Consider the following 14254-nt stretch of genomic DNA (forward strand, 5'->3'; position numbering starts at 1 on the left):
TGCTTAAAATATTGCTTTCACCTATTGATCACCTATTTGATTGCTATGTTAACAAGGGCATATCATACAATGCTGACATTGCAACCTTTAGGTAGACATCACATAACCACAAAGTGGCATATTGCTAACTGTATGGCACCCCAGTAAATACGGTATTTATTTCAGGTATTTATATAATGCCAATAATTTGTGTAGTACTTATATTGTACACTCAAATCAGTCCCTATCCTCACAGAGATTACAATCTAAGGCCCCTAACTCACATTCATATGTACACATATTAGGGCTATTTTAGACAGGAGCCAATTAATCTACCAGCAAATCTTTGGAATGTGAAAGGAAATTGAAGTACTCGGTGGAAACCCATGCAGGTACAGAGAGAATATGCACGTTCAAAAGTCCAAATGACTACGTTGCCTTGACACACTTGCACATTAATACAAAGTACTGTAAAATTATAGAGCAAGCCAGAAACGTTTTTCTAGTTTTGGAAAGAATGAGAAAGAGTTTGTTCTCTTGTTGGGTTTCAACTGCTTTCCGGGGCTCCAATAGTGAGAGTTCCCCTCATTTCCTGTTCTTTTGGCAATAGTTTTACCAGAACGGAAGTTAAAGATTATCGGCAACAGGCACACAGACAGAAATTTAAATATGAAAGGGGCTCTAGTCTTCCCCTACTCTACTACAGAAAAGTGTTTTTATATCTGTATTGTTGGTTATCTCCATATCCTCTTTAAATATCAGGAAAGGAAGTGAGGATAACTCTCTCGGTAGGAACCCTGGATACTAGCTGTAAAGCCTGAGAGGCATTCTACCTTTTTCCCATTCTATCTGAATTCAAGAAAAAAAGGTTTAGTTGGACATACACTTTAATGTACATGTAGTAACGTGCCACTAAAGATCTGAAAAGTGTAAACAACCCTTATTGATGCAGCATGAGTGAAAGCTGAAATGCAGAGTACATTTGGGGTTACAAATGGCTATCGTGACATAATTGTCCTCATGCGACTATTCAGAGCTAATTAGAAGCCTCTGGGGAATGTTTGTATAGCAAGGCTCTTTAAAGTAATGTGACTGAATTGTGAAGGTTACAAGAAAACAACCTCAAGGATATTTTTTTTCTTAAGTAATGTAAAATCATATAAATAACACTAATAACAAAATTATACTCGCATACGGATTTGAAAAATGCTTTTTAGTATGTCTCGACCACAGTTCATTATACACAGCTGCCCAACTAAGGTCAGAACATTAAGTACTCACTATATCACCACCAGGACACATCCATATTTAAACTACTGTATTGATCTAACACAAGCTCTGGTAAGGTTACCCTGCAGATCAAAACTGATGATCACGAGAGGCTGAATTTATTGGAAAAGTCTATTTCCAGAATACAGGTAACTATGTAAACCTGCCAGACAACCAAAAGAATTAAAGCTGGACACAAAAGGTACCACTTGACTGTTCAGTCTTTAGCTATACCAACACCAAAATTTGAAGACCTACCTAAACAATTCTTTCAGTTTAACCACTTAAGCCCCGGACCAATTTGCAGCCAAAGGACCAGTCCCCTTTTTGCGATTCGGCACTGCGTCGCTTTAACTGACAATTTCGCGGTTGTGCGATGTGGCTCCCAAACAAAATTGGCGTCCTTTTTTTCCCACAAATAGAGCTTTCTTTTGGTGGTATTTGATCACCTCTGCGGTTTTTATTTTTTGCTCTATAAACAAAAATAGAGCGACAATTTTGAAAAAAATTCAATATTTTTGACTTTTTGCTATAATGAATATCCCCAAAAAAATATATATAAAAAACATTTTTTTTCCTCAGTTTAGGCCGATACGTATTCTTCTACATATTTTTGGTAAAAAAAATGCAATTAGCGATTATTGATTGGTTTGCGCAAATGTTATAGCATTTACAAAATAGGGGATTGTTTTATAGCATTTTTATTTATATTTTTTTACTAGTAATGGCGACGATCAGCGATTTTTATTGTGACTGCTACATTATGGCACATCGGACATTTTTGACACATTTTTGGGACCATCGTTATTTATACAGCAACCAGTGCTATTTAAATGCACTGATTCCTGTGTAAATGACACTGGCAGTGAAGGAGTTAACCACTAGGGGGCAGTGTAGGGGTTATGTGTGACGTTATGTTTTTTTTTATTGTAGGGGGCGTGACCTGGCATGTGACATCACTGATCAGCTTTCCCTATAAAAGGGAACAGACGATCGGTGACAGCCACACTAGGAAGCACAGGGAGAGGTTTGTTTACACAGACCTCTCCTCATTCTTCAGCTCTGTGACCTAATCGCGGGACACCAGCGGTGATTGGGTCCACTGATCCCGTGGCCACGGTCACGGAGCTCAGGACCCGGGTCCGCGCTCCCGACCCACGGCTGGGCACTTAAAGCACCACGTACAGGTACATGATTGTGCCCAGCCGTGCCATTCTGCTGACGTATATCGGCGTGAGGCGGTCCTTAAGTGGTTAAATTCAGTCAGGTAATCTCACACACAATAGTTAATCTAAAAAGATTATGTTTGTGACTGGTTTTAGAATTTAGGTGCTTCTAACACTGAATTCTGTGTCAATTACAGATTTGTAACAGTAAAATTTATAATAAAAAAAAATACTTTAACTAAAGTCTCTGCAGTTTCCAACTGGAAATTTCCTAACCATTCAGCTGAAAGGCATCCTTCAATCCCACAAGGTTCAGTGTCCCTCCCTTCATATAATTGAGAATGAATAATGATGTAGCACTATTGGCCAAGTATCAAGGAACTTTTAGGATGTTTCACTGGTCCAATTCTAATATAAGTCAGCATGTCATACACATCAGAATATAAAATAAGAGGTCAAATATGCTTTTTGACTGAAATGGTTTATTTTGTTAATTTAGATTTTTCTTATTCATCCATCCACACATACATTCACACACACACAGTGTTTATATATATATATATATATATATATACACATACACACACACATACACACATTTTAATTAATTATTATATATTGTGTATAGATATTTTAGACTTTCTATCCTTTTTTTTTTTTTTCAAAGCTCAAAAGCTTACTCATCCTACTCCTGTTCTCCCTACTAAACATTGTTTATCTGGAAAATGGCAGGTTCATTCATATTTGTAAGTTTAAGAAACCATAAAATAGTAAAATATCAGCATTGTTAAATTGTAGGCTGGTTCTGCAGGCTAGTCAAAAAGGTTGCTGTGTATACTGTATATGAATGCATGTCTGTGTGTGTGTATACAGTGTATATATAGATGGAGGGGGAGAGAGATGGCAGCAATTCTATGATTTTATGTGCAATCATAAAAGTGCATCCTGGCCATTTACTGGCAACTAGTGCTATCCCTTAGGCTCAATACACATTGCTGTACTAAAATCATAGGTAACAGTGACTTGTGGTTGCTAATGATAGCACTACGTCTAAGGATCCTTTTCAAGGCTTTTTGTTGTGAACTGGTCACATGTATAGTCTGAGATATTGCAAGATTTCCTGGGAACTTCATCAGTAATGCACTGGTGTGAACACAGTCAGAGGCATACCTCACCTATTAATGCTTTATTATTTTGTGGCTAACCAAGAATTCCATCTGCCAATTAAATATAATCTTCTAATGGCTTGATCTGGGCATTATGTATTTATGGGCAGAGGCGAGTCTTTTGGCTGTCCAGTTAGCATGGGCTTGAGGGAAGGAATCATTCTCTATGCCCCCTGTGCTAGGAGCCTCATTCCTACATAACCCTGCTTTGAGAACCTAGACTTGAGACATAAACTGACACTGCCTCCAATAACCACAGTTGTCTTTATTTGATCTTTTAAAATAGAAACCATAAATAATAATAAATTCCATGTTTTATGAAAAAGATAATGTTTTTTTGTTTTCTAGGTCACTTGGGTCTTGCTGAAATGATGACTGGAGATTCTAAGCTGCCTACTTCCCTCAAACTTGATGGTAAAGAAGACGGGCCTCCTCACCCTGAACCAAAGTCAAAGGTATTTCCTCACGCATGTGGTAGCAGCTTTGTTGGCTCGCTGCGTTGTCCATACTGTCTTCCATTATCTATTTTTTTTCCAGTTTCCTTTCTCTGCTGCATGTGTTCTCCATCTGTGTTGTGGGCCTGTATTTGTTTAGATGGTCTGGATCTGAAAGATACTAGTTCTAATTGCATTTTCACTTTGAGGCAAAGGAATGATCATGAGCTTGGGGATATTTTAAGCTGGTGGGGTTTGGAAGGGACTTTTGTGCCTGGATTCTAAACTGCAGCCATTTTCCCTTCTTGCCTTCAGTTCAAGCTTCTGTTACTGGCCGTCTAAACAGCACAATAAATGTAACAAATACTTTGCTCCCCCTTTCCCCTTCAATGTAGGGCAAGCAGCTTTTAATTTTATTTTCACTGAGGGGCAATCCATGCTTAAGCATTTCATGTTTGCTTGAAGTAAGCATGGTGGCTTAGTAACATTAGCCAAGCATCTAAGAACTTGCCAGATATGCACTAATTGCTAGCCAATGAATTAACAGTCTTCGATTCATGCATCTTATATGCTTGTCTTTTACCCCTCCCCTTTTCCATACATGCAACATTTTTGCATTACCAGTTGATCTATTTCTTTTTTTTGGTAAAGTTTGCCCTTCTCTTGTCACATTTTGTTTTGTATTCTTCTACCACAGGATAGCTACAGTTCACAGGGTATATCTCAGCCCCCAACCCCAGGCAACCTGCCAGTCCCTTCCCCATTGTCCCCAAGCTCCGCTAGCATCTCCTCCTTTCATGGAGATGAAAGTGATAGCATTAACAGCCCAGGCTGGCCAAAGACTCCATCAAGCCCTGTAAGTGGCCCTGTTTTGTTATTTTATATTTGGAAATATTTCAAATTACTGTTAGCATGTATTTTATTTTTAAGAAATATTTTTATTCATTTTAGTGTGTTTGTTTGCCCTCTCTCTATATACAGTGGTTTTTTTTTTCTAATATTTTCCCTTTCTTTTTGTAATTTGGCTAAAATATGTGTGTACAACATTATGAATGTTGAATTTGTAACTGAATTTTGAATATTGCATAGATAGAGGTTTTAAACATTCTCAATCGAAAGCTTTATGATTGATTTATATTTAGCATTTGCTGTCATTATTTGTTTGATGTTTAAATTAGCCTTAATAAATCCTTGTTATGGATTACATGTAGGAGCTGCTCATCGTAAAACAATAAGTGCTGCTTTCTTTACATCATATAATGCTTTTATTTACAGTTTTAATATTTAAACACTTTCTCTGAATTAACAAGGAAGACTGCTTTTTGTGCATTTGTGACAGTGCCAGTGTCCTTACGAGCTGGAGTGACATTTTTATGGATTGTCAGGGTGATATATCACTAACACTCCGCATGATTTTGCGGTCCCAAAAACCGGGCATAAAAATTGTAGAAATGGGTACATCCTTAGTTAAATATTTAGTGTGACCTTTGATTTTGTATCTGGTACTCTGAAAACCTGGTTCTGCTCCATAGAGTTCTTTTAACCACTTACGGACCTCCCGCTGCAGTTTTACAGCGGCTGTTTGGAGGAGGATATCCTTGTTATGGCAGAAGCTAGCTGCCATAACCCCAGTATCCCCTTCTTCAGTGGGCAGTCCACTACAAGATAAAAGTGGTCCCTGTGGCAGATTCGCTGCGACAACACTTTTATCGCTGGCAGGAGAAGGGCCTCCCTCCCGCTGCGATCCGGTGCCTTGCGCCGCTTACCGGAGCTGTCAGCAGCGGTGGAGGCGATCGCGTCCTATCGATGGCTCAGTTGAGTGAAGGGAAGATGGCCCCCACCCGTCTCCATACAATTGCTGGGCGGAAGCGGCGTTAAAACGTCACTTCCGCCCGTAGCTCTTAAAGGAACAATTTTTTTTTTTTTTTTTTTTTTAATTACATTTTTTTTTTTATTGCATTTTAGTCTAAATATGAGATCTGATGACTTTTTGACTCCAGATGTCATATTTAAGAGGACCTGCCATGTTGTTTTATATTACAAGGGATGTTTACATTCCTTGTAATAGGAATAAAAGTGACTTTTTTTTTTACAGTGTAAAAATAAAAGGTAAAATTAATAATAATAAAAATGTATTTTAAACGCACCTCGTCCCGCCGGGCTCGCATGCAGAAGTGGACACATACGTTAGTAGCGCCCACATACAATAATTCTAGCCCTAGACCTCCTCTGTAATGCAAAACATGCAACCTGTAGAATTTTTTTAAACATTGCCTATGGAGAGTTTTAAGGGTAAACGTTTGTCGCCATCCCACGAGCGGGCGCAATTTTGAAGCATGACATGTTGGGTAACAATTTACTTGGCATAACATTATCTTTCACAATATAAAAAACAATTGGGCTAACTTTACTGATGTCTTATTTTTTTTTATTCAAAAATAGATTTTTTTTTTTCAAAAAAAGTGCGCTTGTAAGACCGCTGCGCAAATACGGTGTGACAAAGTATTGCAATGACCGCCATTTTATTCACTAGGGTGTTAGAAAAAAACAAGTTTAGGGGTTCCAAGTAATTTTCTAGCAAAAAAAAATGTTTTAAACTTGTAAACACCAAAATCTCAAAATGAGGCTGGTCCTTAAGTAGTTAAAGAGACCTAACTGGCAGATCGCAACCCAGAAGGGATCACTAGGTAAATCTGATATAGATGAGGTCCTCTTATGGTATCATACAAAAGGCATAATAAAACAGATAAAGAATATTTGCATGCAGTGCATTCTGAATAACATAACCCAGTAATCATATATTTTAATGGTCTACACAAGAATAAAAATATCTTTTGTCCTTTTTATTCATCTGTCCTAACAATATAAACAAAACCCTTTTTATGTTGCTACTCTAAAAATAAGTAAATTGTCTATCCATAAACGTACTGAGAATATAGAGGGCAATATTATTTTCCATGCATTATAACTATATATTCATCTGTATTAACAATATAAACAAAACATTTTTTATGTTGATGCTACTTCAGTTCTTTGTCTTTTATTGTGTAAGGAATGCCTTGGATGTTACACTATCCCAAAAGTATATCTCAGGCAAATACAAACAATAATAGTGATAGCCAGGGATTTTTTGAGAAATGTGTAGATATGAAGAGAACCTTTGCATATATAAAAACCATACATTTTATTGGAACATTCAGCAAAAAAACAAACACAAACCAAATACTAACATTTTTAGTACAGGGTTCAATTATTGTATAGATCCAATACACTCCACATGTGAACTCAACGTGTTTCGATAAATAGATGTTCTTTAGGAGTACATGTGAGCAATCAGCATGTTAAAACTCATAATTCTCATAATGATAAAATCATGTTTTCCCTGGAAGTATAAAGTGTGTGTCGTCTCTTTCCCATGTGGGGGGGGGGGGGGAGAAGGGCTAGGAGGCTCTCATACGGTCAGTTATATGCAAAAAGTACAGGAAGCACGCAATGGTCATCCATAATAGAATTAAATTGACACATTAGCACATCATCATCCATGTTTCAAGTAGAGCAAAGAGGGCTTTGAACTTGTCCAGGTCATGTGATCCAACTATTTTCAATGTCTGGGGGGTAGGCAGCCAAAAAAAATTGCAGAAATCAAATAAGTAGGGGCTCCAATTTTCAGGATAGCCTTCTTTTCACATACAAAGTTCCAGTGAACAGTCACTATATCTCAGACAAAAACTTTTTTACATTTTGGTTAGAAGCTGTTACAATATTCTTCATTAATGTAAAATATTGTCCAACTTTTATGTGGAACTATTGTTTGAACTTGAGTGTTAGCTAATCGAGTGCTTTGGTCTCTCTTTATTATTCATACACAACAGCAGAAAGATGTAAAATATATTTACACACACAATATAGATTATTATTTTTGGGGTGGGTTTACTTATACTTAGGACATTAAAATATCTAATGTTCAATAATGTTGCCTATATATTTCTAATTATTGTCTTATCTTTGAAGTCCTTCATGTATACATTGGATAGTTTTATTTATTATTGTGTGAATTGTTGTCTCTAAGGCTGGCCATACAAGGTGTGAATTTCTTTTCTGTTCCTGCGACCATGGGTTTCAGGAAAGAAATACGCATGATTCCCCCATCAACACAGACAGTTTTGACAGGGGAATCAACAATTGTCTTCTCCCGGTGGGGGATGCTGTCCCCACCGGGAAAAGACAGTGATTAATGCTAGTGACCACAAGAGAATCCGGCAGGCTGGTTGTACCAAAGTTGATCGATCAACTTGGTACATTCAGCCTGCCCATTAATGGCTCGAATCTCAGCTGGTTCCTGCTAAACTGGGGAGATTTGAACAGTGTATGGCCGGCCTAATAGTTAAACTGGAGAACTATCTTGTTACACCACTCTTTGGGGTCTGTCTGGTGTTTTTTTGTTTTTTAAACTCCGTATTGTGTTCTCCTTGCTTATCTCCCCCTTATCTTTTTCTACACCTGATGAGATGATACTTGCGCATTTGTCTGTTTACTGTTAAAGACATTTTAAATCGTAAACAACTTGTATGCTAAAGGCAAATGGTTGGAAAACTTGTTTGTAGTTTTTTTTTTTTTTTTTTTTTTAATCCTTGACCTCTCTATTTGTTCTGACTCTTGGTATAGACACTATGGGAAAATCCAAAATTGTGAGCTTGATTGAGCCCTCAATTTGTAAGGCAAACTTCCTTCATAAGTGACGTGGATTTTTTTTCTTACTCCTTTTTATCAATCTACTAAAATCTGACAAATGTTCCTGAAAACAACTGAACTGATGGAAATCAACTAATTACTCGTATTATATATTAAACAAAAGATGTTGTATATGTATTCATGTATATCAATTAATATGAAATTTTCAGTCATATGTTTCATTTTCTTGTGCTATGACTTTTTTGTTTTTTGTTTTTACTCTAAGTACTTCCAGGTAAGGTTTCTGTGTAATTTTGTTCATAAAGAAGTAGTTATGATAATAAATCCCACACTCTTTCCACGCAATGCAGAAATCCAATTCATCCACCACTACTGGAGAAAAAATAACAAAGTTGTATGAGTTGGGGAACGAACCTGAACGCAAGATGTGGGTGGACAGATACCTGACTTTTATGGAAGAAAGAGGAACACCTGTTGCAACATTGCCGGCTGTGGGCAGGAAGCCCCTAGACTTGGTCAGGCTTTACTTCTGTGTCAAAGAGATTGGCGGTCTGGCTCAGGTAATATGAAAATCAATATATCATTCTGGTCAACAATAAGTCCAGTCCAAATTATTTATCTTAATTATACGTCATAGGACACGGGGCTTGATATTCATAGACCCTGGGTTGTAGGCTGGTGCATTTAGGTGGTTGGACACTAGCAAAGCTTTTGAAGACAAGTTGGGGAGATTAACAGTCTCTTATTGTTATGGTAAAAACATCAGTGGGAAGGAGAAATCTCTATAGCAAGGAAACATCAGAAATGCAATTAAACTATATACCTTACTATAGAGGGAGAAGGGTAAACTCTATCTGTGTCCATCTTTGCGTTTTCCTCTTCTGCCCCAGTCACAATGTTGTCACCGACATAAGAATTGAAGGGGAATCTCAAAATACGTCCACAGACTGTGAAGAAAAACACAAAGGCATCTAATCCTTGCCCACTGCTACCAAAATTAAGTAGAAAAAAAAGCATGGATGTGGTTACACATTAATGATCAATATGGTAATTATATATTGTGGAGATCCAAAAAAAATACTCTAAATGCCTATGGTTATTAAGAACTAATATCTCGAAAGTCATTGTTCAGTCAAATCCATTAAGTTAGCCTTTCATCTGTTTCTACTGTGGCACATTTTGGCCATGGTAAACTTTTGATCACTGATGACAACATGCCTAGTAACAGGATCACTTTACAGGCCAATAAAATGTTCACATCTTTCCACACAGTGCTCTCTCACTGGCTTTATACAGTATGCAAGGTATTGCCCCATCACTGGTTATTGACATTTCACAACATTTAATTTATAAAGGGAGTGACACCTCACTCATCTGGCCAGTAAGGGAGCAATTTGTGGAAACAGGTGATCATTGTTCCTTTTTTTATTATTAGAAATCCTGATGTTGGCAAATTGTCACATTTGGCAGAATTGCAGATGGGCCTTATTGGGTTCAAGATTTTCCTGTTGCATTCTCCATAATTTAACATGCATTACCCTGGAACTTAATATCTCATCTGGGTCCCCAATGAGAAACTACCAGGTAGTTTAGATGAGAGTTTCAGGAAAGGACTGTGGGAGGTATGCATTTATGATTTGTGCAGATGGACAGTTTTGTGAAATACAGCCTTTTCCATTCTAACATAACACTACTAAAAGTGCTCATATGCATGCTTTCAAAAATAAAGCAAATGCAGCCTCTGAACTGTTGATTACATTACTCTAGTGAAATCAATGGGATCTAATGATTGACTTCTCACAAACATTTGTTGGAAATGTTTTGTTCAGTGTATTCTGACAGTAGAGGGGTGCCCGCTTTCAGAATACAATAGTGTTTGTGTGCATGGGGTAATGCATTCAGTTTTTTCAGCCCACTGATTGATCAAATTAAACTGAACCATGCATGCTCAGTTTAATTCCACCCTTCTGATTATGTTTTATGCTACAGTCATATCTGCAGCATGAAATGTGGTCAAATTCCCCAGACCCTCACCCACATACCTGAATCGTGGTTATTCTCCCTGCAAAGTTCTATATTCTTTTATGGCTCCACCCAGTCACATTTTGCATTCACTGATCTGTTCACAAGGAATCTGTGAATAGAAGTATGCAAGCCCCATCTACTTATAGATCTTAGAAAGGTACAAGTGTAGTGACTTCACACTTGTAAACCTCGTACACGCGACCGGACAGACTGTTGCCCTAAAATCCGACCATTTGTATGCTCCATCAGACAATTGTTGCCCACCTTTCCACCAACAAATGTTGGGTGGCAGGCTAGTAAATTTTCAGCAGACAACGGTCTGTTTTCAGATTTTCCTATCGTCTGTACACAAGTCCGTCACACAAGTTGAAAGTACAAACACGCATGCTCAGAATTGATGCTCACCAAACACATTAGCAGAAGGTGCCCACATAGTACGTCACTATGTTTGTTGGCCGACATTTGTGTAACGTTTGTATGTAAGACGAGTTCACAGCACACGTCCTTCTGACAAAAGTCTGACGCTTTGTTGGCCAACAATCTGATCGTGTGTACGAGGCTTAAGTCTGTTGATTTCCTCCAGCCCCCCCTAATGGTAGGTTCATTCTTCCATGTGGACCTGGGGCTAGGTGAAGAGTCCGCAGGAGCTTATGCATTGCACTTTCAATGCCCTTACCATGGTTATAACGCTGTGCAGGCTCCAATGCAAAACATTTTTTGTAAAAGCACCTTTTTCTTTATCACTCTTGGTGCATTTATTATTTTTTTCCCAAATAGTAGAATATGCAAAAGATTGGCGCTACAGATCAGTTTTAAAGCAAAGTAAGCCCATAACAGCCATTTCTTTATCATGAAATCAAGTGGTTTTTGGCTCACTTGCTGTGATGGATTATTGTACTTTATATATCATCTTTGCTCTTTCCGCTGCTTTATTGAATGAACCCCTGTTTTTTCAGCAGCTATCCAGATTTAATATAAGTGACTCTATTCACATTCCTATTTTCGGTTCTATTCACACATTGTTGTTGTATTTCACTCAACATTCAGTTTAGCATTTTAATGCTCAGGCTATTCTGATTTCTTGCCCGTTTTCCTGCTGCAGTACAGAGAATATGTTAAAAAGACCCTCAGGAAAAGCCTCGCAGGAGACTTTTTGTTTAATTTTTTATGTGTCTTTTTTTTCTCGTGTTTGCATGTGTAAAATGCTAATGAAAAATACATAGGTGTGAATGGACCTCGGCTAAACGCCTTCATCCGCGATGAGCTGTTCATTCAGGATTAACTCTTTCCTTCCAGCAGACATGTCACGCTATCTAGATTTGTACAGAGATCAGCACTGCTTGGCACAGCTCATCCCTGTTGAAGCGTCTAGAAAATAAACATGTTTTCGTTCCACATTTAAAGCTCCCACAATTACACTAAATTGTGTAATAACACAGTTGCTGTTATTTTTATTGTTTTTTAAATGAGATGCTAGTAGCGAGTCTTTTTTTAATTGAAACGGGCTTGCGAGTACGCGCATGCTCTAGTGCATTGGCTGGATGTAAATTGCCATTCTTTTGCCGCACATCCCTTCTGAAATGAGCTTAGCATTAGGGGATGCAGCATTCAGAAGCCTCCAACGCCTTTTATGTTGCTATCAGCAGGTTCTTTAATGGTTTTATAACTGCAAATGCTGGCATTGCATTGCTGAGTGGGAGTAATGAGCATTACTTGAAAGAGGCACATAAAAAAATCTAGGAAGAAAAAGCAAACAGTAAAAGTTTGTGCGTTTTTCTCTCTGCTTTCACTGCCGACTAGAAAATAAATTGTGAAACAATGGCCTTCCTTTTGTTTTAGGTTAATAAGAATAAGAAATGGCGAGAGCTGTCGACCAATCTAAATGTTGGCACGTCTAGCAGCGCGGCAAGCTCGCTGAAAAAGCAGTATATCCAGTACCTGTTTGCTTTTGAATGCAAGATAGAAAGAGGGGAGGAGCCTCCTCCAGAAATCTTCAATCCTGGCGAGTCGAAGAAACAGCCTAAGATTCAGCCGCCATCTCCTGGTAAGTGGGGAGAATTACATGCAGTTATTTGCAGAACGATTGTTCTAGTCAACCCATGGTAGTAAGTTAATGTTGACTAGAAATAAGCATTGAAACTAGGAGACTCAAATCTGCTTGTATTTATTTTTATATGCATATATGTTTGTTTTTATACATGTATGTATTTTTTTTTCATTTTGAGAATTGTTTTGCTCAGGTTTGGATAATTACAGCAGCCTGATGGATTTGTGTAACTACAAGAATTGAATTAAGGGCCCATTTACAACAAAGTACATGTTATTCATGCATTGAGGAACGTTGTGGTGTGCTGGTTTAGGCAGCCCATTCAAAATGTAACACTCTTACACATGAAAAATTGGCTCCTGGCTCATTATTTGCAGTACATCGCTGTGCCCTGTGACACAGCTGCATTCTGGACGTGCATTGGGATGCCAATCAGAAGGCATGGCCCAGCAACATTGGCAGTACAGTGACTTGGTGGTTAGCACTCCTTGAAGCACTAGGGTCCTTGCTTTGAGTCTCAAACAGAAAATGACTGCATATTCTGTGCAGGTTTTATCCGGGTACTCTGGTTTCCTCCCTCACTCCAAAGACATGCAGGTAGGGTAATTTGCTCCTGTCTAATTTGGCCTGAGTATGTGTGTGTGTGCATAAGAAATAGGTATTGTAAGCTTCTGTACTTCAGGTTCTGATATGATTGTGCAATATGTAAGTTCAATTGTTTTGCACAACAGGATTTTAAAAACCAGCACGTGTTAATTGACTACAGCCTGGCTACTATTGACTCTCCTGCTATAACACTTGGGAATCGCTAACCTGGAACCAGCATGCAAATAAGTGTTTCGGACTCTGTATTTTCCTATCTGTGTATTGTGCAGGTGAAAATATTGAAGCCAGTGAGTCAGGATTAGCTGCCAAGCAACCAGAATTTCCAGAAATGGCAACCTCCGTTTTTACATTAAAAATGATTAGTGTAATTTCAGGGCTCATTCACGCTCCTGTATTGCGGTACTGTACAGTAAGGTTAGCCCACCAAGGACATGTTAGAGCAGGAATATGCAATTAGTGGACCTCCAGCTGTTGCATATTCAGAGCAGCCTACTCTCTGCTCTGTGTTCTGGTTGTCTCAGGCACATGGACATTGTCAAGTGCAATGCAGAGCCAAAAGCTCTGTATTGTGACTGGAGACTTGGAGGACCTCCCATAAACCTAAGCATCATGGGGGAACAGAAGAGCCAGGAGCTGCAAGGGATAAGGTAAGTAAAATTTTGAACAGTACCTGAGGCATACCGGAGCAGTAGTAGCTTGTAGTGTGGGAGTAACTCCACTCCAAAGGAAGTTTTTTCTTTTCTCCAGAGTTCAGTTTTAAGTTGCATCAGCCAAATATGTATTCTGATTGGCTACTGTGTTTATTCATCAGTGGATGTTACATCAATAATCCGTTACATCCCACATAGTTATTCTAGTGCTTCTTTGTTA

General features: G+C 38.3%; 1 protein-coding gene across 12 annotated transcripts in view; it reads left to right on the forward strand.

Moving 5' to 3' along the window:
* The window catches only part of ARID1B (AT-rich interaction domain 1B), a 527934-nt gene that overhangs the window by 479905 nt on the left and 33775 nt on the right, over window positions 1-14254 (forward strand). For 8 of the 12 annotated variants that reach the window (XM_077486264.1, XM_077486251.1, XM_077486255.1 and 5 more), the window contains 4 exons: window positions 3929-4035; window positions 4712-4870; window positions 9057-9266; window positions 12571-12775. In XM_077486264.1, coding sequence (XP_077342390.1) covers window positions 3929-4035; window positions 4712-4870; window positions 9057-9266; window positions 12571-12775 — 681 coding nt within the window. The remainder of the gene's footprint in view (window positions 1-3928; window positions 4036-4711; window positions 4871-9056; window positions 9267-12570; window positions 12776-14254) is intronic. The other 4 variants (XM_077486257.1, XM_077486259.1, XM_077486260.1 and 1 more) reach the window with 1 other exon arrangement.

This window comes from Lithobates pipiens, unplaced genomic scaffold, assembly GCF_037356315.1.
Source record: "Lithobates pipiens isolate NorthernLeopardFrog02 unplaced genomic scaffold, aLitPip1_a1.2 Scaffold_18, whole genome shotgun sequence".
NCBI classification, from domain to species: Eukaryota; Metazoa; Chordata; class Amphibia; order Anura; family Ranidae; genus Lithobates; species Lithobates pipiens.